The sequence below is a fragment of the Bos mutus genome, chromosome 24, assembly GCF_027580195.1.
Source record: "Bos mutus isolate GX-2022 chromosome 24, NWIPB_WYAK_1.1, whole genome shotgun sequence".
NCBI classification, from domain to species: Eukaryota; Metazoa; Chordata; class Mammalia; order Artiodactyla; family Bovidae; genus Bos; species Bos mutus.
The window spans coordinates 904847-930365 of record NC_091640.1 but is presented as its reverse complement, the minus strand read 5'-3'; the positions used below and the strand labels follow the sequence as shown (position 1 = coordinate 930365).

Below are 25519 nucleotides of genomic sequence, written 5' to 3'. Positions count from 1 at the left end.
TCACATGAGTGCATGCGCGTCCCTCCCCTGGGTGAAGGAGTGACCTTCCTTCCCTCTAGAGGCACGTCTGCTTGTCCATGTGGGCATCAGAGGCAGCACCCCCACCCTGGCCCCCCGGAGGGCTGGAAACCAGCGCATTTCAGGCAGGGTCAGCTGCTGGGGACCCTCGGGCCTCCGTCCGGCGGGCCTGCTCGGTCCCCACCCTGTGGAGCATGGAGCAGGACGTGCGCCGGGGCAGCCCCTCCCAGGCCCGGCTCCTCCCGCCGGGTGTGGCGGGGAAGCCTTTCCGATGACTCAGGCTGCAGGGAATTCCCTAATGACTCGGAATATTTTTACTCCTGGGCTTGCACACAGTTTCCTACTGAGGAGGCCAGCGAGCTCCTGATAAGGCTGGAGCACAAAGGCCCATTCAGGCCTGCGGCCTCCCCTCCCGTAGGAGCCACGGCTGCGTTCCACACCCGGTGGCCTCCCAGCAGCTTTGCAGACAAGCATGCCAGAGGCCAGGGGTCACCTGACCCAGGCCGGGGCAGTGCAAGGAGTCAGCAGTCAGCGGGGTGGGGGCCGCTGGGGAGTGTCCCGTGTGGGGGTCCCACAGGGCAGGCACGGGCCACCCTGGCTGCCACTCCGGCCTCCTCCTGGAGCAGGACTGCGTGTGCACTTCTGACCACAGAACACAGACTGGGCCAGAGCCCCCAGGCCAGGGTGAGGGACGTGGGAGCCCTGTGCCTGTGAGCCGGACCTCAGTGGCCCGTCTGCCTCTCCCCTTTGCTCTGTGCTCGTCTCTCTGTGGCTCCAGGGATCTGTGCTTTTCAGACGCTGCGACAGGGCTGTGAGCCTGTGCGGGTGGCCAGACTGGTCAGCTTGTGGATCTGCTTGCACGGTGGGACCGCTGGACCCCAGGCCCGCGCTGGACGGGATGGTGTCGCGCGGCCCGCGAGGGCCTGGAGGGGAAGGCCCCTCCCGCCGCACTTGTCCTCCGTGCGCACGCCCACCGCCCGCTGCACACCCGTGTTTCCCGTGATGGCTGTTCCACCTGTGGACCTGCAGCCCATTCCCGGGAGGCTGGTCTGGTCTGCGGACCCTCCTGGAGGGTGGGCAGTGGTTGCTGGGTGAAGGGCTCTGTCAACCTCTATGGACCAGAGGAGAAGCAGTTGCAAAGCTTTGCCCCAGCTGTTCAGGTTTTAACACTTAACGGCTGTTTTGGGGTAACGATGGGCTTTGTCATAAGAAAAATTGTTGTTTTTAAAAGGCACCAAGGACGTGGGAAGCTTGGTTACAGGAAGAGTCATTTCGGTTTCCTCAAACCGGTGGGGGTGGGTGGGGCCCAGTGGCGCATCCATAGCGGGTCTGGGCCGCACCGCGGGAGCCGTGTCCACGGTGCTTTCCACGCGTACCAGGGACCCTCTGCCATTTATCGCCCAAGTTGGGGTCACTCCTTCCCTGAGCCCTGCCCTCATGGGAGCTGTGTGCTGCTTGCGGAATGCTGGCACTTTTAAGGGCGGGGGTGTTCTTTCCGTCTCCTGTTGGTTTTTCCTAGAGGAGAGACGGATGCGGGTCCCCTGGCTCCAGCAGTGTTTGATCCCCTAGTGGGTCATCTGCTGGATGCTCTGCGGGGGCACTCGGTGTCCCGAGGGGCTGGTGTGGCCTGGCATGTCCAGGCCTCTCTGTGACTCACATTTCCTCTCTGCTCCACCCTCCGCCCCTGCCCAGCCAGCACTGTGAGGGAGAAAAAGGCGATGCTGTTTAACTTATTTACAATTTAGTATTTGTAACACATACATTTCTTCTTGGAAAACAGAGAGAAAGCAAAAACTAGGCCCAGAACCATTACTAGATGTAACGATTCATTTGGGGAGCGACTTTATAAAAAAGTGCAAAGAGGTCCATGTAGGAGATTGACATCTGTTACTTCCAAATAACGACTAGGCCTTGTAGGCAAAGCACGCCTGCCAGAGGGGCTTCCTAGCACCGGGAACACGGCTCTGTCACCCCAGCCAGTGGGTCCTGGGCCTCGCCTCCTTCCAGGGCCTGGCCCGGGGACAATAGGCCCTTTCTTTCACAGGCACTGGAGCCTTTTCATTTTTTCAAACATGCAAACGGCCACGGGGTAAGGTTCAAAATACCTTGTGTTTTGCATTTCTGTGTCCTGATGTGGCAAGGAGTAGTCTCAGAGAGGATTTTCTTATTCAGCCCCCAGTTTCCCTGAGCAGGGCAGGACCCGTGGCTCTAGGGCCACGATCATTAGAATAACCCTGCTCCCAAGACCTATGAGGGCACTTCAGGCCCAGGTAATGAGGCCCCAGCTCCCACTGTGTGCCCTGCACTCAGGCTCACATCCCAGACGATGGCCTTCCTACCTGGGTTGCCTGCGTTCCTCCTGGGTTACCCCCTCTTTGAGCGTAGACCCCTTCCAGGGCTGGCGCTAGGGACGCTCAAGGCCCTAGCTAGGGATGCTCAAGGGCTCCCTCCTGCAGAGTGGGGATCTCCAGGCCCCCGCTCCAGACCTGCAGTCAGGTCTGTTTGAGCTTCTCCCCTGGGGTCCTGGCATCCACTCTGTGGTTGATCGGTCATGCAGGGACCCACTCCCGTCAGCTGCTGCTGAGCCGGCCGGGCAAGGGAGGGTCCTCTCATCGCAGGACTCCCATCTGCCTGCGTCCAGGTGTGATTTGGGGGCCGCCCCGTTGGGACAGAATTAACAGACTTCCCAAATCCTTTCTTGCAGATGGGCACCACATCTGGGAGATGGAGGCAAAAACTGAAGGAGACCTGTGTAAGCCGGTGAGTGTGGGCCAGACGGGTGGCTGTGCGGGTAAGGGGAGTGGACGCACGGCCTAGGGGGCCACTTGCTCTCTGGAGAGGCTCTTGACTACACAGGGGCTCCTGGCCCAAGGCACATGGCTTCTGATTTGTTGCAATGAACCACAGATGAGCACACAGAAAGAGAGAGAACAAGGAATAGAAATGGTTGTGAAGTGCCTCCTGACCCAAGTGGTCTCTGCACGCGCAGCGCAGGGAGCAGACAACGCGGACGCGGGGTGACTGCAGAGAGCCAGGCAGCTCCTGGGCTGCGGGCCCCCACCAGGTAGACGAGGTACACACACATGCCCAGAGCCTGCGGTCTCCACTGGCCATTGTCACCAGGGAGCCCAGACTCGCTGCCCTCTGGGAGGACCCCCTCTCCAGAGCCTGAGCCCCACCCCTCACTGCCTGGCCATGCGGGCCCAGGGTTTCTACCAGCGTCCTTGGCTCCTCACGCACTGTCCTCCCACCAGGACACAAGCTCAAGGTCAGATCTAAGTGCTGCTCCACCTGCTTGTCCTGCTGGCCAGCAGCCAGGGGGACCTGCAGACCCGAGGTCCTCTGTGCCCACCTACCCTCTGCAGGGCGCAGGGCCTGCAGGTGCCCATCTTACACTTGGCCTCCGTGGTATTTGTGGCTGCTCACACTTAAGGAAGAGCCAGGAGGGGGCCTGAGGGAGAACCAAGGAAGAGCCAGGAGGGGGCCTGAGGGAGAACCAGGAGGAGGGCCTAAGAGAGAACCAGGGGGCTGAGGGAGAATCAGGAGGGCCTGAGAGAGAACCAGGAGGCCTGAGAGAGAACCAAGAGGCCTGAGGGAGAACCAGGAGGCCTGAGGGAGAACCAAGGGGCTGAGGGAGAACCAGGAGGCCTGAGAGAGAACCAGGAGGCCTGAGGGAGAACCAGGAGGCCTGAGAGAGAACCAAGAGGCCTGAGGGAGAACCAGGAGGGCCTGAGGGAGAACCAGGAGGCCTGAGAGAGAACCAAGAGGCCTGAGGGAGAACCAAGAGGCCTGAGGGAGAACCAGGAGGGCCTGAGAGAGAACCAGGAGGCCTGAGAGAGAACCAGGAGGCCTGAGGGAGAACCAAGGGGCTGAGGGAGAACCAGGAGGCCTGAGAGAGAACCAGGAGGCCTGAGGAGAACCAGGAGGCCTGAGGAGAAGGAGGCCTGAGGAGAGGGCCAGGGGCCTGAGGGAGAACCAGGAGGCTGAGGGAGAACCAGGGGCCTGAGGGAGGCCAGGAGGCCTGAGAGAGAACCAGGAGGCCTGAGAGAGAACCAAGAGGCCTGAGGGAGAACCAGGAGGGCCTGAGAGAGAACCAGGAGGCCTGAGGGAGAACCAAGGGGCTGAGGGAGAACCAGGGGGCTGAGGGAGAACCAAGGGGCTGAGGGAGAACCAGGGGGCTGAGGGAGAACCAGGGGTCTGAGGGAGAACCAAGGGGCTGAGGGAGAACCAGGGGGCAGAGGGAGAACCAGGGGGCTGAGGGAGAACCAGGGGGCTGAGGGAGAACCAGGGGGCCTGAGAGAGAACCAGGGGGCCTGAGAGAGAATCGGGGGGCCTGAGAGAACCGGGGGGCCTGAGAGAACTAGGGCGCCTGAGAGAGAATCGAGGGGCCTGAGAGAGAACCAGGGGGCCTGAGAGAGAACCAGGGCAGGGCCTGAGAGAGAACCAGGAGGCCTGAGGGAGAACCAGGGGGGCTGAGGGAGAACCACGGGGGCCTGAGAGAGAACCAGGGGGGCTGAGAGAGAACCAGGAGGCCTGAGGGAGAACCAGGAGGGGGCCTGAGGGAGAACCAGGAGGGGGGCTGAGAGAGAACCAGGAGGGGGCCTGAGAGAGAACCAGGAGGCCTGAGGGAAAACCAGGGGGCCTGAGAGAGAACCAGGGCGGGGCCTGAGAGAGAACCAGGGGGGCCTGAGGGAGAACCAGGAGGCCTGAGGGAGAACCAGGGGGCTGAGGGAGAACCAGGGGGCCTGAGGGAGAACCAGGAGGCCTGAGAGAGAACCAGGGGGCCTGAGGGAGAAGCAGGAAGGGGCCTGAGGAAAACTGGTGCCTTCTTGCTGTGTTTCTGTCTGAAGTCGGCAGAGGCTTCTCCTTCCTCTGGATGAGCGCTGACACGGTACGCCTTTCGGCCCGCATCTTTATTTTGTAAGAATGCCCAGCAGAGCAGCCCTGTGCTGTCACCCACACTCCCAGTCCCTGCCTTCTGGTTGGGGTGTGGAGACCTTGTGTCTGAAGTGTTTATTGACGGGTTGGATTACTGTCCACCTCCGAGTGTCTGTCCTCCTTTGTCTTCACAGAGCAGGAGGAACCTTCAGGTAACAATGCACAGGCTGGCAGGTGATTTTTTTTCTTTTAAAAATCCTTTACTTTAAAAATTTTTAACTTATTTATTTTAAATGAAAAAAGATGAATTTTTTTAATGATGAAAGGTACAATTCACAAAGAAGATAGATATTATAAAACGTTAGACACCTAACAGCAAAAAAACAAAGATACATAAATCAAAAATCAGAAGAAATATAAGGGAAAAGAAAAAATATATAATCGCCATAAGACACATCAACATTTCTCTGAGAATGTTTTATCAAGTGCAGAAAAAATAAGAATACAAACATCTTGAATGAGATAATTAATAATTTAAATGTAATAGATTTATATTTAATTATTTTATATTACTCTTAACATCCTACGGTGATTTTTTGAAGTTCAAAGTTCCTCCACTGTCTCTCCCTCGTCCCACTGGCCCCTCTTGATGGTGGCGTGTGGATGGTGCATTCCTGAGAGCACAGGCAGTGGGAGTCATTGTTCAAAGTCTCATTCATGATAAGGACTGAATTTTCTCTGTCCGCCACGAGATTTGCAGACGTGATCCCGGTACCCTCTGCCCTGTGTCTGGAATCCCCTCCCTCCACACAGGTGGCTTCATCAGGAAGAAGCATGCTGTTGTTGAGCTGCTAAGTCATGTCCAGCTCTTTGCAACTCCATGGACTGCAGCATACCAGACTTCCCTTTCCTTCACCAACTCCCAGAGCTTGCTCAAACTCATGTCCATTGAGTCGATGATGCCATCCAGCCATCTCATCCTGTCGCCTCCTCCTCTTGCTGCCTTCATTCTTTCGCAGCATCAGGGTCTTTTCCAGTGAGTCAGCTTTTTGCATCAGGTGGCCAAAGTACTGGAGCTTCAGCTTCAGCATCAGTCCTTCCAGTGAATATTCAGGGTTGATTTCCTGTTGAATTGACTGGTTTGATCTTGCTGTCCAAGGGACTCTCAAGTCTTCCCCAGCACCATAATTTGAAAGCATCAATTCTTCGGCGCTCAGCCTACTCTGTGGTCCAGCTCTCACATCTATACATAACTACCGCAAGCATCTTTACCTGTGACTTTAGCTTCCTTTTCCAAGCACTGATGCATTTACAGAAACCTTTCCAAATGGTATTAAGGGCAACCTTTCCTCCCAGGCCCAGGGAGGACGCCTGTATCCCACTGTCACCACCCCCCAGGGTGTCCAGGCCTCTAACCTCACACGCTGCCTCACGGCTCCCCCTGGTTCCCTTGGGGAGATGCTGCTGCCTTAGGAACTCCACTTCTGGACAAGGACTCCAGGCCCCACAGTTACAGAGGTGGGCCTCGGGTTTGCTGTGACCAATACCAGCCACTGGCGGTCACCCTGAAACAGAGGCCCTTGGCTCCAGGTTCCAGGCCCCCTGTAGGCCCAAGTCCTCTGCCCCCGGGCTACCCACCCCTTCTCCCTGGGCAGGAAGGAGAGGCCAGCAGAAACTGTGCATTTTTGGCATCGAAATAATTCCGCCAAGTTTGCATGTTCAGATTTTCCGTTGTTGGGTTTCCTTTTCCACTGTGAACAGTGCATATTTTAAAGAAAACTTAACCATTATCAATCGTGTGTTCTGAGAGAAAAGCATGTGAACAGCGATGTGCTTCAGCTTTACGGTTTCACCTTTCTTATCTCTTAAATGAAGTTTACTTTCATATATTTCTTCTAATTATGAAAGCGTGCCATATTCATTGTGGAAACTTGGACGATATTAACAAAGTTTAAAAAGGAAAACGCCTAGTGAAATTTCAGTGGGATGTGGCCACCATTAACACGTGGGCGTATTTCCTTCCACCCTTTTCCTGTCATGGGCGTGTATCTACACGCACACACACATACATACACATTATACATTTCAACGAGGCTGGGTGGCACTGCGTGTGTGGTTTATGTATGACCTTAAGCAGTGTATACAGTTGGTATGTATCTGTACACACACACACGTACATACACATTATCCATTTCAACAAGGCTGGGTGGCACTGCGTGTGTGGTTTATGTATGACCATGAGAAGTGTAGATGGTGGGTTTTCTCAAAGTAAGTGGCACGAATGTGCTGAGAGCTGTTTGGACCTCTTGCCCTGGTGCTGGAGAGACAGGTTTCCCTTCTGACCTCTACCCTCACTGCACATTTAGTGCTTCATCATGATCTAATAACCTGTCCAGCATATCAGTCTGTGCCCACATCTAAACACAGTCCTCCAGTCACTTGGAACGAAGAGCACCTGGCCCCCCGACGTGGAACCTGCTGCAAGTTCCTTGTCCCACCGGGCATGTCCCGGTGCGTCCCTGCAGCCACTCCTGCGTCCCAGCTCTGGTTCTGGTCTCAACTTGAGCAAGCCCTCTGCCTTTCTGTCTCTTGTCCTCGTTTCTGCTGTTGACTCCAATGTCTGCTGCCACTGAGCACCAGCTGTGTGCCGGTGCCAGCATTCCCTGCAGTCCCCTCCTCAGACCATTGCCCCGAGGAGCGTCTTCCTCGTCCTCTCCCCTGTGCCAGTGGTGGAGTGAAGACTTGGAGATGTCAGAGCCCAGGCTGAAGTGCAGGCCTGTCCGACCCAAGCCAGGCTCCCAGACACGGGCTGCGGGGCTGGGGCACAGACTTGGCAGAGGTGCAGCCCCGGCAGGGGTCTGACTGAGCACACATGCCCTTTCCGGGTTACCCACCCTTTGCTCCACTGACTGCATCTTGTTCCAAATGGGATGAAGTTATTAAAACAACAGAAATGCACTTTCTGGCACACATGTGGTCCCAGGAGACGGAGCCCAGAGCAGGCTGCAGGCCTGGTCCTGCCCCCTATCCCCCCACCAGCTGCCCTTAGCAGCAGACTGGGCCTCATGTTTTCATCTGTAAAAGGAAGAGTTGCCCTGAAGTTCTCACTTTTCTGTTTAAACATTCTTAAGATTTCATTATTAACTGGATCCAATCAATTTTGCTGTTAATTGGCTACAACAACTCTTAAAAAAAAGTGATGCCACGGATTTCTCTTATACATTTTCCTCTTGTTAACTGAAATCGTATGATAAAAATCATTGAAGAAACCTTTTAGGATGTGAAATCTTGCCCTACCCCACCCCCAAAATCAGGGCCTCTCTTTGGTGCTGAGATTGGGCCCTCGTGTGGATGGCTGGACACCTGAGCACGCAGACCCTCCCTGCTTTCTTCCCCCACAACACACGCTGGCCCTGCCCCAGTGACTCCTCTGTGTATCTGTACTTAAAAGGGGGCAGTTTGGTGCAGATGTTGCTGATCTTTCATTTAAAACCTAGAAGGGTAACAACAGCCTCCATAAACCCCTGGTCCATCGTGCCTGCCTGTCCACCTTCCCATCCCCATCCATTGTCGGGGTCGTGGCTCGGGCTTTGGGCCATTGGCACAGAGCATCTCCAGGGGGGCACTTGCCCTGGGTCTCTGCTGCCAGTTAGCTGGACAGGTGCTCCTGGGTCCACTGCAAGTCGGTGCCTGGGGGCCTATCAGTTTCCTGCAGGTCATGCTTGGGGACAGAGAGGCGTGGGGTCCTGCCCAGTGGCTGGTCCCCTCTTGGCACCTGTGCTCACGAACTTCTCTCCTGACTCAGTCGGCGTCATCTTAGATGAAGCCCCCGCCTCCTCCCCGCACACCCCCCTCAGCCCCCCTGGGCTCTGGCCATGCAGAAGCCCTGGGCCCCAGGCGCTCGGGCAGGCCTCTCCAGGGAGAAACCTGCGTGCCTCACTCTCGGCGGGGTAGGGGAGTGTGGGTGGTTGTGTCCCTGGCTTGTGAGTCGTTCACCACCCTCACCTACCTCTTTCTCTCTAGAACTCGCTGGTGGTGGAGATCCCGCCTTTCCGCAACCAGAGGATAACCAGCCCTGTGCAGGTCAACTTCTACGTCTGCAACGGGAAGAGGAAGCGGAGCCAGTACCAGCACTTCACCTACCTGCCTGCCAACGGTAACGCTCTCTTTCTAACCGTAAATGCTGCCAACGAACCCACGGGGTGCTTTTCCTAAAAGAAAATCAGGGACCCTGACGTTTCAGTCGCTTCAAACCGTGTGGTCGCACTGTGGGCCCGGCCGTCATGTCCGGTTAGCAAGATCTCATCGTCGGTTCCTTCCAAACAGAAGTGGAGCTTTTGGTGTGCTTTCCTTCATTACTGTGGGGGTGGGGCTGCATTTGGGGGTGATTACTGACCCTTTGGAGGCTGCTTGCCAATGTGAAACCGCCAAGGGGGTGAGAAGGTGCAGCTGTTTCGTTCTCAGAAGCTGATGAGGTGGCCTCGGCGTGAATTTAAATTCTCGAGATGCTTAAGGTGGAAATGCAAATAGTTGTCATGATTTTGCAGGTGCTTGAGAAATAAACCTGAGGCCTGAGGCTGGTGACTGGTGTGGTCATTCACTAACATGATGGTTCTGTCCCCAAGCTGACGTCCCACATAAAACTCTCGGCTGGAAAATTGCCTCTCCCCTCGGCTGGGAGGCTCTCGCCCCCAAACACCCGTTGTTGTTGTTGCGTCGCTCAGTCGCGTCCGATCTTTGCGACCCCATGGACTGCAGCACTCCAGGCCTCCCTGTTCTCCACTGTTGCCCGCAGTTTGCTCAAGTTCATGTCCATTGAGTCGGTGATGCTGTTTCACCAAACACCCTTTGCTTGAGCAAAAACACCTTGTTTACATGGTCCATTCACACACTTGAAGGGTGGTTTCTCGTTCTAAAAAGGCCTGTTTGCACCTGTTCCATGTTCCAGGCTATTTTCTTAAGGAGAGCAACACTGTTGTTGCTTCACCCCTGAACTCATAGGCAGTTGTTTCCCAGCAGAGCTCAGCCCTGCAGCCTGGTGCCCTGGCCCCCACCACCTCCTCCAGGCAGGCAGGTCTGTGTCCAGAGAGGACCGAGTCCTGATTCCGTTGTGTGATATAAGTGCAGCTGTTATACTGTGGCTTTTGTTCTGAATACTTGAGAGATCCCTATTATCTAAGAGGGAAATCACATACTTAGAACTAATTGCGAAAGCAGCTATGTCCTTATGAAGATGTTTTTGGAGGCTTCAGTTTTCTCTTAAACGTGAAACCCTCTGTGTCACAATAGACTAGGTGACAGAAAGCCCTGGAAAACCTGTGGCCATCAGACAGTAGAATTAACTGTTTTCCAGGAAAACAGTAGCCAAGGCTCTCCAGGTTTGAATAACGTGGTTTTGCTGTAAAGTCACTGCGTCACGAGCGTGCACATGGACAGAGCCGCAGGAACGTGCTGCCGTGGGCCCATGCATGAGGAGAACCTCCGCCCTCCTGCCCTGGGCCTGTCTGCACATCTGTGGCCCACTGGGTGCACCTCTCAAGTCCTGCCTGCTGTTGGACACAGTACTGCAGCCCTGGTGGCAGAAATACTCATGTTGTCTTGAAAATGTAACAATCACGTACTAATTAAAATTCAAGTATGGTTGACTAAAAATTGAATGTTATAAAGAAAAAATCACTGTCTGAAGCAGTTTAGAAACTAGTTTGAACATCGTTTCCTACATTTCACTCCAGGTTCAACTCCCACTAACACAGATGCCCCAGTGTTCACAGGGCCTTTCAGATGGGGGTACTGAGGCCCCCAAAGAGACGTTGCTGAGGTCGTGGGCGGGGCTGTCTTGGGGCCCCCATCTCCCCTTCCCTGCAGCTGTCCTTCAGTCCTGCAGGCCCCGCCACCAGCAGTGACCTGCCCCGACTCCACACTCTATGTCTGCCTGGAATGCCCCTTTCAGCTGGTGACCCTGCTCCACCCGTAAATCCTCTGTCCATCTGTCTGTCTGTCCAGAGCATGGCCGTGTGGCCTGGTCTCCCTTCACATCTCTCCTGGACATTTGCTTCATCCCCAGAGGCCAAGGGGGCCATGCCACCTGCCCCTGGAGCCCAGCCCTGCCCACCTTCCTGAGTGGTCTCCATGCCCCAAGGGGCTGTGATTACAGACACTCCACTGTACTGCAGGTTCCCTATGAGCAGCCCCTAGGCAGCCCTGACTTCTTACCAAATCACAGGGGCCATCCCTATATGTGTGTTTTTTTTTCTTTAAAAAAAAATAAATGCATGAATGAAAAAACAGAATTCAAGTTTCCAGTTTTGGGTTTGGTGTTCTTCCCACTGTCACTGCCTCCTTCAGCTTCAGGCTGAGTCTTCACAACAGTGGTGGTGCTGGGGGGGTGCAGGCGGGCAAATCCCCACATCCCCACCCCCTCCCCACATTGTGTCTCAACCCTGCCCTCACCCCCGGAAGCCTCGACCACAGGGAAACCCACCGCAGCCCCCTGTCCCCGGCCGTCCGCCACATCACGTTAGCATCAGCTGTTCAGCCTGGAAGGGAGTCCTGGCTGCTGGCCTACATGGGGCCCAGGCAGTTTGGGTCCCTTCCTGGTGGCTCAGACGGTAAAGAATCCACCTGCAATGCTGGAGACCTGGGTTCAATCCCTGAGTCAGAAAGAACCCTGGAGGAGGGCATGGCAACCACTCCAGTATTCTGGCCTGGAGGGCTACAGTCCATGGGGTTGCAAAGAGTCGCACACGGCTGAGTGACTTTCACTTTCATTTTCTTTCCCTTGTGGGGAGAAGTCTCCAGCTGCGATGGGACACCCAGGGCGAGCCGAGCAGGCAGAGTCGGGCTCTGTGCAGTGTCTCTGGGCGAAGGCCGAGGGCAGAGCAGAGCAGACGTCTATCCAGGCGCTTGTGCTGCAGACACAGCGCGTGCGGCCGGGGTGTTCCCTCCGTGTCTGGTTGGTCACCGTCTGGGTTTAACTCGCAGTCTTCTGAAAGGAAGCGTGCAGTCTCTGGGGTAACTGAGCTGAAGGCCCTGGTCCTGTCGTGGGACTGAGACCTTCTGGGGAGCAGTGACGGTCCTTAAGTTCCCACGCACCAGCTGTGTTAAAGATGCAAAGCAGCCTGCCTGTGGGGGGCGGCTCCCAAGTCTGGGGGACGGCAGTGTCCACTTTAGCTGTGTCCCTGGGGCTTGCGTTCTTGGCAATGCCTGGTGCCCCTGGGTCAGGCAGCCCGCACGCAGGGAAGAAGCCCAACTAATGACCTCAGGGTCACAGAGGGAAGTCTGCGTGCTACTGAGTTGAGAGTCCAGCAGAGCCTGGGGTCTGAAGAGCCTGTCTCTGGTCTGAGATGTTTCTAGCTGTTCCCTGGACTGCCGGCCGTGGCGCCTGGCCCCCTGCCTGCCTTTTGCTCAGGACACAAGGGTCCAGGAGTTTTGCCGGGATTGCGAGAAAGCCCTGGGGACATTCAGGCGCCCACGTGGCCTCCGCCGATGGAGAAGCCATCTCCAAGAGCCTGAGGCCGAGGGTCGCACACTTGCTGGGTCCAGGTCAGCAGGGTGGCCAGGGCTGGTGGCCGGAGTCACGGGCAGGCAGCTGTCTCGCCTGGGCCGTCAGCCCCGCGACCTTGCCTCACAGCCAGCTCTGGGCTGACCTTTCTGCTGGGCTCCTGGCTCGTCTTTCCCCGAGTTCGTGGCGCTGACATTCCATCCCGAGTCTTGACCTCCCAGAAGCCAGTGTGCACACCCGGCAGTGAGCTTCGGGGGCCGCCCCCAGGCCGCCCTCTGATCACTCCTCTAAGCCAGGCCTCGCGGGTGCCCACTCTTCAGCATCCCCTCAGGTCACAGATCCCAGTGGGCCCCTACGCCCCCTCCCCCCGCTGTATCACAGCTGCGTCTTTGTGGCCTTGACCGCAGGGAGCCGTGCCTCTGATCTGAGACACGTGTGTGTATGCGTGCATGTGTGTGTGCACAGCCTGAGTCACTTGCTTGGAGCAGCCATGTCCAGAGCTCACTGAAGCTGGGGCTTCAGTCTGTCCCCGTCCTTCTCCCTGAGGGCCCCAGGCTGAGCTTTCTCATCTCGTCTCCTGGTGGGAACAGGGGGCCGAGGAGAGGGTTGCAGATGGACCTCTGTCCACACCAGGGCCCGTCTGGCCTCGCCTCGTCTCAGAGGACCGGTCGGCCCCCTGGCCAGGCAGGTGCTACAGCATTCCCCCAACGTGGGCGGAGGGCTGGGGTGTCCGTCCTGGGCCTACAGCCCCTAAACTTCCGCCTGAAGACCGAGTGGGGCCGGGTGCAGGCGGGAGGGCGGTGGGGAGAGAGCCACTGTGGTTGGTGGCCTGGCCAGTGTCCCTGGGTGTCCTGGAACCTTGCAAGTCAGCTCAGCCGTGTGGCTGGGGGGCCAGGCAGGGTGGGGGCTCGTGCGGGCACTTGGCTAGGTTTCTCCTGCTGTTATTAAACCCCAGCTTTATGGGTTCTCTCACAGCTCCAGCCAGGGACGACGGATCTGTGTTTCTAGCTCTTTCCACATTAAACTTGCCACACGGGAGCTGGGAGCTGGTTGCCCGTGTGTCCAGGGCCCTGCTGCTGGCCCCAGAGGGACGAGTTGGGGGAGGGGGCTTGGACACTCTTTGCTGTGGGCCTCAGCTCCTTGCTGTGGGTCTGGCCTGCGTGCCGCTGGCCTTGCTGTCTGGAGCTGGTGGTGGAGAGCCCAGGCATTCGGGGGGGACTGGAGACTGTTCACCTCTAAAGGCCTCCATGGGGTCAGTACCGTTGGCTGTCTTGACCAGCGACTGCTTCAGGCTGCTGCCCGGCCTCGACTTTGCAGGGAGGGGTCTGAGCTTGGAAGAGAGGAACGATGGGGGTGGGTGAATCAGGGGCCTGAACTGGTGGGAAAGAACGTGGGCGCCCTTTCTGTGGGGGTCTGGGCCCAGAGCCCAGCACAGCCACACCAGGCATCCCCTGCAGAGACCGTCACACACTGTGGATTGAGGAGGGTGGAGGGTGGACACTGAGGGCCACCGGCCACCGAAACTCGAGGCGGTCTGAGTCAGGCATGAGGCCGGGCCCCCAGGCACAACCTCGCAGAGCGACTTGGCGACTCCAGATCCCCACGAGGCGCTCACACAGAGGTCACCCCAGGGCCCCCAGTGAGTCACAGCCCCGGACGCGCAGCTGCCTGGACCAAACGCAAGAGGGTGAGGCACGGTCCTTCTGACGCAGCTTTTGCAGCACCGGGTGAAACCCAAAAGCGACCCACTCGTTGGTTCATTTTGTCTGTTCTGCCCGCCATCCATCATCAGCCTAATCAGAGGAGTCAGATCCCCAGGCAGGGCCGACCCAGCGGTGCCATCGCCACGGATGGCCAGGCCGCCTCGCCAGCTCACACCCCACATGTCTGCCTTAGAGCCGTGAAGCTGGTCCATCTCAGCGTGCCCGAGCCTGCAGTTGCTCTGTCTCTTGGGGTCCCCTCGATGCTCCTGCAGAGCTGCCGGGCAGCACCCCCATCAGGCTAGACCGAGCTCCCGCCAGCACAGACCTGAGGTCTCAGCGCCTGTCGCGGTTGTGAGGTTCCCGCCCCAAGCCGGGAGCTTGTCCTCTGAGACCCAGGACCTGATGCAAATGCTTGGGGAGGCCAGAGCTTGTCCGCAGAGGAGGAGACGTCACTCTTGCCGTCGTGCGCTCGAGTCCCCTCATCCTCTGGTCCAGCCGCCCATCCCCACGGCTCCCTTCTGCCCAGGACACGCACAGAGGTGTCCTCTCACTGGGGCTGGCAGCTCAGGCAGCTCCATGCCCACGATTCCTGCCTCAGAAACCATGCCCTGAAGTTCTGTTGCGGGTGTCTGTGTTCACAGCTCGAATGTCACGTAACAAACAGAAGGCAGTTTGGGCTTTGCTCTCCGGGAGGACAGCCTCTCCCGTGCGGGCGGGGCCGGGCGGGCTCACGCTCCTGCTGTCCTCAGGTGGCGCTCCAGGCGCCAGGGTGGTATCTCCCACAGAGGTCCCTGCCCGCCTGGGGAGGCTGCAGTCAGCTCAGGTGCTGGGGGTGCCAGGTCGGGAGGGGGCCTGGCCCACCTGGCTCACAGACGCCCCCCCACACTGTGTCCCCTTTGCTGTGCCCCCCATATCCCCCCGTGTGTCCCCCTCCCTGTGTCCCATGTCCCGTGTCCCCCTCTCCCTGTGTCCCGGGTCCCCCTCCCTGTGTCCCATGTCCCCTCACTGTGTCCCCCCATACCCTGTGTCCCATGTCCCCATGTCCTCTGTGTCCTGCATTCCCCATGTCAATGGACAGTGAGACCCTCTCTCTGGACCACGGCCCCACGGCGTCGGCCCCCTCCCCTCGCTGACCCGCCTCCTCCCTGCTGTCCGCCTCCAGACGCTGTCACCGGGCTCGGGGTTTCGCTGCCCAGCATCCGTGTGGGGCAGGTCCATTGGCAGCAGCCCCTTGGGCTGTGGGGTCAGCCCAACCCTGGCTCCTCCTGCGCCAGTGGAAACCGTGCTTGTTGGGCCCTCAGTCCCCTCCTAGCTGGACGTCACCTGACTGGGGGCCGTGGGGTCAGCCCGGAGGCCACGCAGCCGGCAGGTGCTTCCGGGGCCCAAGTCCACCCACACACGTGCGGTGTGGACGCTGGCCCTCGACCCGGGTGTGGCCATGTCCGTCCATCCGTCCGTCCATCAGAAGAGTGCCTCTTCTCGGTGTCTGTCACTGTTTCTTGTCCAGTCGTCTCCGTCTGCATACCGTGCCAGGTGTCGTGAAGAGAGCGGGCAGGTGTGCCAGGACCCCGCGTCTGCCGCACGCTGCCTGGAAGTGCCCCCGGCGGGGCTGTCTCGCTGGAGTCTCTCTCAGTCACCGTCCGGGCACCGTGTGAAGCCCCCAGGGTGGGCGGGGGGAGGGGGGTCATCTCCTTAAGAGCACGAGTTTCTTCCCAAAGGGAGCCGTCGAGATGGCCTTGTGCTGGGGCTTCAGGGTGGGGGCGAGCGCGGGATGCACACAGGAAGACGTCTGAGCGAGAAGGCCCCGCTCGGCCGGGTCACCGAGGAACCGGAGCTGTGCGCCCGTGGGGACCCGGGGGCTACGGGTGGGGGGACGCAACCTGGGTCACGTCCACCCTCTGTGGTGGGGACTCGGGGTCCGCATGGGCTCACGACCTGACGCCAGTGCCCACGGCCACACAGACGCCCTCCTGCTCCCGCCCTCCGCCAGCCCCGGTGGTGCGGCTGCCGCCGTGCAGCAGGCAAACCAGCCCCGGCATTTCCCCACAGCTCCGCCAGAGCAGGTGAGGTGGGCAGGGGGCTGGTTAAAGCGCTGGAGGGGCACCTGAAGAAGGAGGTGAGCCTGCCCTGGCACCAGGCTGAGAACGCGGCATGGGAGAGGAGCCCCGAGGGCATTGGCTTAACCTGCCGGACCTGCCGCTCTGAGGCCCTGGGCCCTGCACGTCGGTGCCGACGCAGAGCGTAACCGGCGTCGTCCGGGCCGCGCGTGCGCAGAAGCAGCCGCCCGGCTTGTCTGGTGACAGGCGCCAGTGCTGCCCCGTTGGAAGGCCCCGCCCCAGCGCGCCCCCTGCCGCTTCCTATGGTCCTGGCTGGAAGCCTGCCCTGCTCCGCAGCACGGTCCAGGCAGGCGGCCGGCTCCTGGAGAGGCCACCTCGCCCGCACGGGAGCCGCCTCACACTGGGCTTCTCGGCGGGCAGCAGGCAGGCGCATCGCGGGGTCTGTGACCCGTGGGACTGGTGTCTCCGTCAAGGCCCCCGGCCCCCTCTCCCCACCGCCTCACTGGGATGTGGGACTCAGGGCTGGAGCCCCAATCAGGAGGCACGTGGGGCTCGGACCCAGTCGAGGCGTCTCCTGAAGCGGCTTCCACGTGGGGCCCCAGGCTGAGGGGACGGTGCTTACTGCAGAAGCCCCAGGCTGTGGCCGCTGCTGACCACGGGTGTGCAGATTGGAGGGGAGGGGTCGCATCTGAAAGTGGTTCTGCACACGCCCTCGGACGTGGGGCCCACAGGCACACCGAACCTTGGGGACCCAGTCTGGACTCGGAACAGCCCTGGGCCCAGCGTGTGCCCTCCCCTGGGGCCTGCGGTCTCTGCATCCTGTGGCATCCGTGTGGGGAAGTAGCACACCCACGCTGGAGGGGCGGGTCTTGCACACACCCACGGGGCCATGGGAGACCCGCAGGAAGGGGGACATGGAGTCATGGGAGACCTGCACCCACAGTGCCGCAGGAGACCCACAAGAAGGGGGACACAGAGTCACGGGAGAACCGCACCCACAGGCCACGGGAGACCCGCAAGACGGGGGACAGGAAGTTCTCGGGAAACCCGCACCCACAGGGCTGCATGAGACCCGAAAGAAGGGGAACACAGAGTCTCAGGATACCCACACCCACAGGGCCGTGGGAGACCTGCAGGAAGGGGGACACGGAGTCACGGGAAATCCGCACCCAGTGGGCCACAGAAGACCCTCACGAAAGGGGACACAGAGTTACAGGAAACTCGCACCCACGGGGCTGTGGGAGACGCGCACGAAGGGGAACTTAGAATCACAGGAAACCCGCACCCATGGAACCGTGGGAGACATATACCCATGGGAGACCCACAGGGCTGCTGCGGGAACCAGGACCTGCGGGTGTTTCACGACGTGCAATCAACCTGGGTCAGCTGGCCTTTCTTCGTGTCCGCCAGCAGCCTGTGAGGCGTCCCTGAATCCTGCCCAGTGGTATCTGGAGCCCCTCACACAAAGCCCTGGCAGCTATGTGCTCGAGAGAGAAGTCTCTCGCCCAGCAAAGGACCGCAAGTGATGCGTGGGCACCAGGCAGGCCAGGGCTGCGGGAGTCAGCCTGGCTGATGGAGACCGACCAGCGCTGGGAGTGAGGATGCCTGCCGTGCCCACACCTGCCATGCTGGACACGTCCTGTCCAAGGATGCCAGGGACGCCCCAGCTGTCCACCCGACCTGACTTTGGGGACGGGAGTGATGACCCTGGCTCTGCCCGCAGGACCCACATGGTGGCCATCACCCGCTGTGCTTCTCCCCAGCCTTCCAGCTGCCGCACTGCCTGGGGACCCGGTGCCTCTCTGCCCGCACAGGCAGGAAGAACGGGAACAGGGCTGCGGAGGGGGCACAGGGAGGGCAAGACCAAAGGGAACGACTCCGCTAGGCATCCCGGGTGCAAGCCGGGACCTGGTGACGCTGAGCGGGGCCGCGTGCTCTCACATCAGTGTCCCCAGGTCCCAGCTACGCGGCCACGGCGCTGCCCAGGCGCCCTGTGGACGGGCTTTGGGAAAGCCGGTCCTGGTCCTCCAGGCTGCTGTGGGTTGCAGGCACCAGCCATAACAGAGAACAGATGTGCACCCGCACTGGCTCGAGACTGTGTTCCAGCAAAGCTGCGTCTGAGAGGAGCTTTATTTACTTAAGGCGGAGGCTGGGTGCGCGGAGGCCCGCGGGCTGGGATGGCGAGGGGCGTTCCCTCCACGCCGCCCACCCCAACTCCAGGAGGCCAGCCCCACACACACGAAGAGGCGAAGACGTGATCAGGAGGATCTGGTGACAGCTCATTGTCCTTTCTCCGTCTGCGCACTGCAGCGCTGGGCGTCTGTTGTGAAATCAACTGTGCTCTCACCAATCGCTCTCCAGGGAACGCGACCATCAGGGTGTCTCTTGTGAGCGTGTGCGTAATAGGCAGCAACCAAGGAGAAATGAGACACAGGAAGTGAGCCGCCAGGCAGGGTGGCCGTGGTGGAGCCCAGCCCACCGCAGACCCCAGGACACGGGGCTCAGCGCCCTCGGGGCCTGGTCAGGCCCACAGCCTGGAGGGAGGGAAGGGACAATCCAGCGCCCGTGGTGCCACTTTCCAGCCTGGCTTTCAGCACGCTGGGAGTACCCAGAGGCACTGCGCAGGACCCTGTGGCCGTAGTCGTGCATTTTCCCCTGGGAACGAACCTGTGCGCAGGAAGGAGGGCTGGCATTCTTGCTGGTATAAAAGCGTTTCCTTGTCTAGCGGCTGAAGGCTTCTCTCCTGTAGCAAGTGGACACTCGCCTTTTCTATTGGATTTTTATTGATCTCTAAGTGCCATCTTACTCTTTGCTCCAGTTCACCCCATGTCAGACATTTATCAGTATGTCGGTAGCAGCAGAAACGCAGTAGTACATCCAAGTTAAAATTTTCGCTTTGATTGCTACAAATCCACGGGCCCTTGGGTCCAGGCTTCTGCTACAGCTCGCAGATGGGTTTTTATAGCACATTAGTGCCGCAGGAGAGTCCAAGGAAAACAGTGCTCTCGGCCTGAGAACCAGCTGCAGCTCTCCCGAACCGATGACTCACGCCCTCGTTTTAATTGGGTGGGAGAACCAGGCAGGAGACACACAGGGACTCAGTCAAAGCGCTGTTTGTTTTCAGAGGGTATCCTAGCCACAAGCCCGCCCCGGTGCTCCCATCTGCAGCTCATGTTTATTTAATTTTTTTTTTTCCTCCTCGCAGTTCCAATCATAAAAACGGAGCCCAGCGATGATTACGAGCCTGCCCTCACCTGTGGACCAATGAGCCAGGGCCTGAGCCCGCTCCCCAAGCCTTGCTACGGCCAGCCGCTCGCCCTGCCGCCCGACCCGGGAGCCTGCCTCATGCCTGGCTTCCCACCCCGTCCACAGGGCAGTGCCAGCCCTGAGCTCCACGACCTTTCCTGCGCCCCTTACGGCTCGGCCACGGCCGGCCCGGGCCACAGCCCCCTCGGACTTCCGCGGCCAGTCGGTGGGGTCCTCGCCAGCCAGGAGGCGCCGAGACCCTCGGGTGTGCCTCCCGGGCCCCCCCAGCCACCGCCCCCCACTCTGCTGCAGCCACAGGTGAGTCCGACGTCAAGCGGTAGCTGCTCCCCGGGGCGCCGGCCAGCGCTCTGTCCCCACAGCCCCTCCTCTCCGCTGCCGCCTGGGACCCGAGAGCTGACCCGCCTGCAGCCCTGTGGCCCAGCGCACCCCTGCGGGACGGGCCACCAGCAGCACCAGCCACCTGAGGTTCCGAGCAGCGAGCCCGCCGCCGCCCGGCCCCCGCCGCCGCCCGAGGTGCGTGAGGACAGTAATCGTAGTCTGGCCCCCATTCCCGTAACGGTCAAGCGAGAGCCTCAGGAGCTGGACCCGCTCGACCTGGATGACGGTAAGTGCCCGCCACAGCAGGCGCGCCCAGCCCTGGGCCGAGGGGCCCCGGCCTGGAGCGTGCCCACCGCCCCGGGAGTGTGCCTGGCATGTGTCACACCAGGAAGTACCGGCGGTCAGCAGTGCCACCGCCGGCCAGTGGGGGACGCCATCCCCGCCCAGAGGGTGCCTGTTCTGTGCATCCTGGGGGCACGTGGTCCCTGTGGCAATGCCAGGTGTGGTGACCACGGTCCCTGGAACACGGCCTCTACCAGCTGAGATGTCCCGTGAGGACAAGAGGCCTCCTTGGACTCGGCTGTGGGCCCAGCTTGTTGCTTAGCGTCTGAAGTGCCTCTCTAGTTATGTGAACCATCATTAAGTGGTCAAATAGCTAAAAGTGAGTGGCTTTCGCTCTGTTTAGCTTGTGAAGCCATGTGTTCTGTGCGTGTTGGCTGTCGCGTCCAGCCCTTTGCAACCCTAGACTGTAACCCTCTCGGCTCCTCTGTCTATGGGATTCTCCAGCAAGAACACTGGAGTGGGTTACCCAGATCCAGGGGCTCTTCCTGATGCAGGGATCAAGCCCGTGTGTCTCTTGCACGGGCCGGCAGGCTCTTCACCACTGTGCCACCTGGGAGCCCGGTGATCAGATGGGGAGGTAGAGCGGCACTCCAGCGCACCCACCCAGCACAGTGCCCGCTCCGCGGGGACGAGTTTGGGTGGATGTAGGGTGTGTTTTGGGGATGCCTGCAGTTAGGTTGATGATGCATACTTTCTGATATGAGGTCTTTCTATGAAATGATGATAGATGGCACCTGGTCGAGAGATTTTTTTTCTTGCTTTGGGACAAAAGGCCAGGGCCCCAGGTGTTGTCAGTTAGGTGACTCGGTGCTCACGTGGGCCCCGCATGGTGCATCCATGTGGGCGTCTGGCCTCTGTCAGCCAGCAGCCCATCTCCCCGGTGTAAGTCAGTCCCCGAGCAGGCTATGACCCAGTGCCCACCTGGCGCCCAGCTCCCCAGCTGCAGGACTTGGGGAACCCGAGAACCGCAGGACAGTCCTGGGCACGGCCCCACACCCCCAACCCCTGTCGGCTACCTCGGCCTTTCTGCCTCCACCGTTGAGGCTCCTGGCCTTTTCCCTGAAATCAGAGCCAGACATGTGGGCATCTTTCCATGACTGCCGTCTCCCCCACGCCTGTGTTCTGCCCCAGGGACCCTCTGGGGAGAGTCGCTGGGCGTGCAGTCCCAGCACCCACCCTCACCCTTGGTGCCCATTCCCACCTGAGGTGGGGGTACAGCGGGACCCAGGGCACATGGGCCTTCCTGGTGGGGACACCTGGTCACAGCCCCCAGCCCAGTGACCAGGAGGGCCCTGGGCCTGGCGGGTCCCCGTCTGCTCAGGTGGACCCCGGGCCTAGCAGGTCTCCATCCGATTGGGCGGCCTGGGGCCCTTCTGGTGCCTCTCCGGCTCCTTCCTCACGCGAGCTCACCAGCTCATGAGTGTTCTTGTTCCTAAATGCTCACTTCACAGCAGGCACCCCCCTTGTGGGCTGTGCTTGTGGGTTCCTAGAGAGGCCATCTCTGCTCACAATGGTCCCAGCCCGGGACCCACTCGCTCACGAGAGCTACCGTGTAAATGCGAGTCAGCCCCTTGTCAGTCCTCGGAAGACCGTCTGGTGCAGAATAAAGGCGTCGTGAGCGTGGGGACCTGAGTCCCCAGCCTGGATACCAAGGGGGTTGGGGCAGATCTCACTGGTCCTTTCTGACTGGGATGGTGGCAGGGGTATGCAGGTGTCATGGGGGGAGTGGGGGCCTCGAGGGGTTTCTGTAATGCTTGGATGACTTAAGAGGGCCCGAGTAATCTAATCCCTCACCGGCCTCACCTTTACACGTCATATGTGGTCGAGGTGTCTGAAAATTAATTTGTGAAGAGGGTTGGTGTCCAGGGGTATGTACAGTGCGGCCCCAAGGCCTGATCCCAGGGGTGTGTGGTGCAGCCCTGAGCCCTGCAGGGAGAGGGAATCCGTGGGCTGGGGCCGATCCCTGATTTAGAAACAGGCCCCTGTGAAAGGTCTGGAGGGGATTGGGGAGAATCGTTGGAATTCACTCCAGGCCACGTGGGTCTCTACTTGTGTCTGGGTTTGAAGTTGCAGCCAACTCAGGAAGGTATGGACAGAGAAGATGGAAACAAGGGTGAAAAACTAAATCAGAAAATTAGAAACCATTGGTTTCAAGTAGCCTTGACATTAACAAGCAGACACTCCATCCTTGTCATTTGAGCCCAGGAAGAGGCGAGAAATGGGGTTGACTGACGGTACAGACCAGGGAACTAGGACGGAGCGGAGGGTGCAGGGGAGTCTCCTCCCCGCAGGACACGGGGGCTAGCTCTGGTGCCGCTGGGGGGCCTGCCCTGCCCTCTTCTGGGCTTTGTCCTGCAAGCCCTGGCACCACCCTCAGGGCAGGAGGGCCCGGCGTTTGCTGTGGCTCCCGTGGGGAACTCAGCCTCACACAGGCTCAGGAACAGAGCGACTGTGCGTCTGACCCCACGGTGACAGTTCAGGGCACTTCTGCCAGGCCGACCCCACTGTGATGGTTAAGGGGACTTCTGCCAGGCTGACCCCACGGTGATGGTTAGGGTGACTCCTGCCAGGCTGTGCGCCCTCCCCACTGGGCTCTCAGAGGCACTGTGTTGGCCGATAGGAGTCAGGGGCCTGCGGGGGCTCCTCGGGCTTGCTTGTGATGCTTGTGGTGCCGGGCCTGTGAGCAATGGGAGCTCGTTTCATGCGTGTCTGGTGTTTTATTTGAGGTTTCGTTTTCTAGAAGTGTAGAGTAAAAAGCGCAATAGTAGCACAGCATGTCCAGTTCCAGGGAGCCAGGGCGTTTGGAGCGCGTGCGTGAATCTTTCAGAGAGAGGAAAGGTGCCATAGCTTAAACAGGACGCCCGTGCTCCATACAGAGTGAAGCCCTGTGCACAGCAGGCCAGTGCTGGTGCCAAATCTCCGTTTGCTTCAAGGACATGCCTCAAGTGAACCCCATTTCTTTGTTTTTCAGGTGTTTCTGCTGTTGTATCAATAGTGTCTGGCCCATAGGTAACTTTGGTTATAATTTATTCTTTGGTTCAACAACATTCATGGAATTTAAACTTTCATTTAGGATTTCTCAATCATGGCGGTATCACTGGATACCTTTTTTAAAAAAATCAGCTTTGTGGTCTTCTCTTATTTTAAATGTGGATTGAATGTGTCATAAAAGCTCCAATGTTTCCTTGGTGGTTTCTGTGACCTGCTCCTCGCTGGGCTGAGCTACACAACCGCCCAGCAACTCCCGCTCTGGGTGTATACATGGCAGTTCACACACACGTGCACAGCGGTCTGTGTGTCCTGTACTCACTCCCCGGGTGTGCACACTGTGGTTCCCACTCACATGCACAGCAGTCTGTGTCCTGGACTCGCTCCTTGGCTGTACACGTGGGCAGTTCACACGTGTGCACAGCAGTCTGTGTCGTGAACTCAGTCCTCAGGTGTATGTGTGGGTGGTTCACACTCGCGTACACACTGATCTCTGTGTCCTGGACTTGCTCCCATTGACGTGGATCTGCTGGCAGCATTGTGAACGTCCCTGAAGCTCCGGGGCCTGTCCCGTCTTTTCATGGGGGGCCCTGTGTTGCTGATGTGAGGACCCGGTTTGTGAGCCAGCGACAGTCTCGGGGTGTCGCTTGTTGGCCGCTGCTGACCCCGCCCGCGTGTCCCCCCAGCCCACCCTGCGGCCTCAGCCACAATCGGCCCTTTCAGGCCCCTCCAGGGGTCTCGGGTTTCCAGAAGTCTCGATGTCATTAAAACAACAAGCAGGTGGAGCAGGCGGCCAGGCCGTGTCTGCCTGAGTCTGCCTGCGCCCCCACCCCCCCACACCCCCCTTCCTTCCTGAGCTGGGGCTGCTCTGGGACCGAAGGCAGACTTTCCTCATGGAAAGTTTTACTAACCTGGCCCAGGGCCCAGCTCGGAGGCCTCCCCGCTCCTAGTGATGATTGAAAGAGTCTGGATCAAACACGCTGGGTCGTTAGACGGTGGGCTCTACCCGCTGGGCGGAGGGCGCACTTGGCCATGCACAGGTCCTGAGGGTCAGTCCTTACGGCACGGCGTCCGGAGGTGGCTGGGGTGGGGACTACCGTCAGTCTGGTGACCCGCAGGCCTCATCTCCCAAGACAGGAGTCCCGGGAACAGAGCCCCGCCCACACTTCCCAGAGCCAAGAGTCTGGAAGGGCACAGAGCCCTTTCCACACTCGGCCCTGGAAGCCTCACAGGGACATGAGTCTGTCTGCACAGGGACCCCACGCCAGGCTGCCAGGGACGCCATGCCTCCAAGGGTCAGACGGTGTGAGACTTCGGAATAAATACCCTCCTCCCTGTCTAGATGGACCTGAGTGACAGCTGGTGACGGCAGGAGCCCTGGACGCTGCCACCCCATCCCGGGCGGCGATCAGGCCATGTGCTTCTGTGGTCCTGGCCGCTGTGTGTGTTTCTGCTGCGCCCGCACTGCCGGGATCTGCCCCTCAAGAAAGGGGGGAGGCAGGGGCCACTCTGAGTGTCCGCTGAGTAAGGGCCTTTATAAATAGGCGCTGTGCCTGGCCCCTGGGACGCAGCCCGCTGGGCCATGATGGTGAGCGTCTCCTGGCCTCCTACAGCTCGGGTGACCCCGCGGCTTCAGTGTCCACCACTCAGGGCGTCCCTCAGATGCCAGATGCCGACATGAGCAGGAAGCGCCGGCCACCCAACTCTCATCCAGGGTTCTTCAGCCCAGTTGCTTTCTGGGCAGTTGAGGGGCATCTGGTGGTTTGCTTTCAGCTAACGTTAACCTTCTGCCTTAATCCTAGGTCTTAGCTTACTTCCTTCTCTAAGTGGAGAATTGTTTGACGTTACTAATTTGAGGGAAAGAAAGAGGAATCTGACGTGGGGGGAGGAAGCGGAGGGAAGAGCTGGGAAGGTTTCGTGGAGCCAGAGCCACTTGGCTCTGCTTGGGCCAGAGGCTGGTGCTGGCCTGCCGTGCTGGGGCGCCGTGGGCGTGTCGCGGTGCATGGTCCCTGTAGGCTGGCCCCGAGGGGGAGAGTGTTGGCGGGTGAGTGTATCGGGACCAGAACGTGGTCTTCCTGGTGGATGTGCCTCTGCGGAGAGGTGGGCGCCTTCCCAGGGGGCTTAGTCAGTACCGCCCCCATTCCAGGCCTGCTCTCCATGGCTTTGCTCTCCGATGCCACACATTTCAAAGCTCTTCCTCACTGAAGAACAAGCAGGCCTGGCAGGTCCTCTCAGACACGTGAGCCCATGCCTGGCACACGGCTGTGCTCTGTCCCCAGAGCGTGACACCAGGGGAAGGGTACTCAGAAGCCTCGCTGCTGACGGGCAGTCAGGCCTGGGGTCTCTGAGGAGTGGTGACCGGGGCCGGAGGGCCCTGTCTAAATCTGCTGGACGCCTGTCTTTTCGAGAGCAGTAGACGTGTGGCTGCCCTGCCCTAGAGGGCCAGG

The 25519-nt window shown here is 59.5% G+C and overlaps 1 protein-coding gene across 3 annotated transcripts in view; it reads left to right on the top strand.

The window, feature by feature from the left end:
* Positions 1-25519, top strand: part of NFATC1 (nuclear factor of activated T cells 1) — an 88756-nt gene that overhangs the window by 42062 nt on the left and 21175 nt on the right. For 2 of the 3 annotated variants that reach the window (XM_070361843.1, XM_070361844.1), the window contains exons 7-9: positions 2723-2778; positions 8920-9052; positions 19363-20028. In XM_070361843.1, coding sequence (XP_070217944.1) covers positions 2723-2778; positions 8920-9052; positions 19363-20028 — 855 coding nt within the window. The remainder of the gene's footprint in view (positions 1-2722; positions 2779-8919; positions 9053-19362; positions 20029-25519) is intronic. The other variant, XM_070361845.1, reaches the window with a different exon arrangement.